General features: G+C 39.9%; 1 protein-coding gene across 1 annotated transcript; it reads right to left on the bottom strand.

Moving 5' to 3' along the window:
* Positions 1-312: 312 nt before the first annotated feature.
* Positions 313-3,091, bottom strand: LOC121804758 (protein DETOXIFICATION 19-like). Its single transcript, XM_042204410.1, has 7 exons — positions 2,747-3,091; positions 1,554-2,098; positions 1,377-1,463; positions 1,250-1,306; positions 941-1,179; positions 744-862; positions 313-589 (listed from the first exon to the last, which is right to left on the bottom strand). Exons 1-7 carry the CDS (start codon positions 3,002-3,004, stop codon positions 464-466), a joined length of 1,431 nt encoding a protein of 476 aa, XP_042060344.1. The 5' UTR covers positions 3,005-3,091; the 3' UTR covers positions 313-463.
* Positions 3,092-3,682: the final 591 nt, after the last annotated feature.

The raw sequence follows: 3,682 nt of genomic DNA, 5'->3' as shown, positions 1-3,682 counted from the left end.
GCGTGAACCCTCATCTGTTTAATTTGCACGTGTTTAATTTGCACGTGAACTGAAGATACATGCTTAGAGTCTTAAGACGAGCTTTCACTTCCCTTTCTCCACAACTCAACAAAATAAAAATTATTAATGTTCAATTTACTTGATTGCAATTAAAGTGAGGCACAATTAATTGGCAAAAGTTTGTATATCTACGGCGATGAATAGCACAAAATGAGTGGGAGTATACGAAATTAAAAGAAGAGTGGAGAAGATTATCAAATTTGGAGGAAAATCTCAAAAAAAAATTAAAAAGGTTATGGGAGGATGAGAATATAGGATATTAATTTTGAATTCTATTTTATATAAAAATATATAATTATATGTTATGTATTTAATAATATATTCCAGGCCATAACCAAGTGCAAATTATTGCATCATCCAAAAATAATTGCATAATCAATATGAATATAGAAGATTACATGAGTCATACATTGGGCTTGAGAGATGTATCTTGAGCCATCTCTATCTTCTTCCACTTTGTAAATTTGGACAGCAGGAAAAGGCCAATTGTTTGTGCAGTCAGACCACATATCAACCCAATCCATAATCCCTGTGCCAAACAAAAACAGATTTTATGCATCTTAGTTCAAGTTTCAATTTTTAGTAATGATAAAAACTCATATGAGTGTACCGTGCGGACGATAAAAAGAGGTTCGTCCGCACCTTTCTATTCGTTTCTAAACATAGCAAGAAAGCGTACGTACCTTGGCACGGAGTGTAGTCTTGAATGCAAGAAAAGCGGCGACAAGCATTCCGATGCAGTAGAATCCTCCCAAGTTGATATACACAACCAAATGCTGCCAACCGCAACCTCGTGCTACCCCTGCACTCAAATAAACGTCTTTCAATCTAATCGGATCTCTCAACATCGCTACTTTAGTGGCGAATCACGACACACAACCTGATAATATTCCTTGAACAAAATCACACAATATGGACACGACGAGGAAGGGCGTCATTGAGGCGAATGCTTGAATTATCACGGGGCTACTGCTGAAGGCGCTTGCCCAGAGATTATGCCCCAAAGACAGCGCCAAAACTACAGCTAGTGCAAGGATAACGGTGAGCTTAAGAGTGACGTGCATGGCTTGCCTGGCTCGATCAGGCTGCCCAGCGCCCAACTCGTTAGACACCCTCGTGCTGCAACAGCAGAAATTCACCACTAGGAAAATCACACGAAACAGAGAAATTTAGGGACGTTTATTCTTACCTAGCTGCTGCACTCAAGCCATAAGCAATCATGTACGTAATTGCTTCCGTGTTCACACTGATCAATATAAAGTCATGAGTATCAACCTTGCGAATAAACCAAGTTGAGGCATCATACTACTACTTACCACATCGCTATGAGCGAAGTAGTGACCTCCGGGTTTGGCATCAATCCGCCCAATAAAACAAGAATCTCGAAAGCCCAATATTCCAGACTGATTTCAATAGTATGTTAGTATCGATCATAAGAGAAACAAAAGGAAAACGAAGCAATCACATATACTCTAAGCTAGAAATCAACTAACCAAACCATTGCTGCAGAAGGCAGAGCAAGCTTCAAGCTTGGCCATATATGACTTAAAGACTCCCAAGTAAATCCATCCCACGTGTATTTGAATTTATTTGCAGTAAGCAAGTACGAGGCTAGCATGAAGAATGATAACCACAAAGATATGGAAGCTGCCAATGGAGCTCCCTTGTATCCGAGGGCGGACCAATTAACCAAAGCATAGGCAATACCAATGTGCAGGACAAGAGGGACCACCGAGCAGACAACGAGTGGGATAACGACCGACTGTGTCTGAAGAAACCTAAGCATATTTTGCAAGAATCCATAAGCAAACAGCCCCGGAATCAAGTACTTGAGATACAAACCGGCCGAATTTGCGATTTGAGGATCTTGCTGCAGTAAAATGAGGATAGTGTCGGAATACCACCACAGAACAGACACGAGGACAGTGGAGATGAGCGATATAATGCAAGAAGTCTGGAGATACACTCCCATTATCCTGTACATTTTCGCACCAAATCCTTGGCCACATAAGGTTTCAAGGGAACCACTCAACCCAACCTACACCAAAGCACACTAATTCTCTAAAATGATCGGTAAACATGATTGTTGATTCTAGTAAAGAATCTAAGGAATTGAAGCTCAAATCATTTGTTCATTTTTCAATTTAACATACTTGAACGAATGGATGTAATCAAATACAAACTCTAAATATTGTACAAACTCCAAATCAGGACAATCAGAAAATGTCAACAGATAACAAAATAATAGTACTTCATTTGTCCCACTCTAAGTGACATATTTTCCTTCTTGGTACGTCTCACTCTCAATGAGACATTTCTAAATATAGCAACATCACTCTCTCTACTTTCTCTCTCTTATTTTATTCTCTCAATTTAATTCACCAAATAACCATACATAAAATCTCGTGCCGAAAAAGAAATGCTCCACTTAGAGTGGAACAGAGACAGTAGCTGCAGAAAATGTCAATGTCAACAAATGACAAAATAACATCAATAGAAAATGTTGACCGTTGACAGTGTGTTGCCATTATGTTGACATGTTGAGGAATTTATACAATATATAGAGTATGCATTTTTTCACTTACACGACCAATCCAGTTGATTAGATTGAGACGAAATCGTATAAGATGACGAAATAAATTTGTAATTGAAGCCAAATTGGAGTCAAATGAAGTAAAGTAATAACCAAGAAAGAGAAACCGGTGACAGCAGCCCAGGAATTGGCGAGATTAGCGGCGGCGAGTTCGAGATCACCAAGGTGGCCGGCGAACATGACGGAGACGAGAGGGATGAAGTAGAAGGCGGCGTTGGTAAGGATCATGGGCAGCGCGAACACCACCTGCTCCTTGGCCTCCGCCACATCGATCACCTTGCTCAGCAGTCCCTCCTCCGGAGAGTTTCTCTCGAGAAGGGGAGTCTTGGTGTTGGAAGAAGCTGAATCCATTTCGTCCAACTGCCCACTCGAGATCCCTTTCGCAACTAATACTCTTCTTTCGTGTATGCACGACCGCCTTATTTTATTTGTAATTTTGTATAGGAATAAAATATTAATGGTTTCAGTCGGTCACGAAAAGGAAACTAATTATCACGGCTGACGCAGCATTTATTTATGGGGCCTACAACTGTATTTGAATGTCAATTCTAGGACTACTTTTGTAATGCATTTTATATATTCCTTTCTTTAGTTATTGTTAGGGCATCATTAACTCCGTCCCTATTTCCGGCCCCAAGTCCCCTCCACGTCATCATTCCTCTACAGTTGCGGCCCAAGCCCCAACTGTTGTAACCCTGCAGGTTACAGCCCGGGCCGCAACTAATAAATGACACTATTCACAACTCCAACCTATTTAACTCGTAAAATAAAAAATGCTGGAAATTTATAACACGGAAAATTTAATTTCATCGAATACTGTAAAATTACAACATAGAAATTTTAAAACTGAAAATAAAATACATAAAAACATAATTTCAATTTTGGAAAACATTGGTGCGAGTCCAAATAAAATAATATACATCCGGGTACGTGGTACCCGGGTTTGTTGTTCGTTCCAAGCTTGAATAACAGCTTGGTAGCGTTCAACTTCGTTGTTGATTTCTTCTTGGATTGCCGGTAGCGCCTCTG

Source organism: Salvia splendens, chromosome 5 (assembly GCF_004379255.2).
Source record: "Salvia splendens isolate huo1 chromosome 5, SspV2, whole genome shotgun sequence".
Lineage (NCBI taxonomy): Eukaryota > Viridiplantae > Streptophyta > Magnoliopsida > Lamiales > Lamiaceae > Salvia > Salvia splendens.
The sequence above is the reverse complement of the archived record's forward strand: the minus strand, read 5'-3'. Positions and strand labels throughout refer to the sequence as shown.

Bases quoted from the DNA above. Each gene is read 5' to 3' on its own strand.
- LOC121804758 (XM_042204410.1), bottom strand. From the start codon at position 3,004: ATGGATTCAGCTTCTTCCAACACCAAGACTCCCCTTCTCGAGAGAAAC. The intron at 1,307-1,376 runs GTAAGTAGTAGT...TATATTGATCAG, and splicing joins ACTTCGCTCATAGCGATGTG to TGTGAACACGGAAGCAATTA. The intron at 863-940 runs GTTGTGTGTCGT...ATTTGAGTGCAG, and splicing joins TGTTCAAGGAATATTATCAG to GGGTAGCACGAGGTTGCGGT.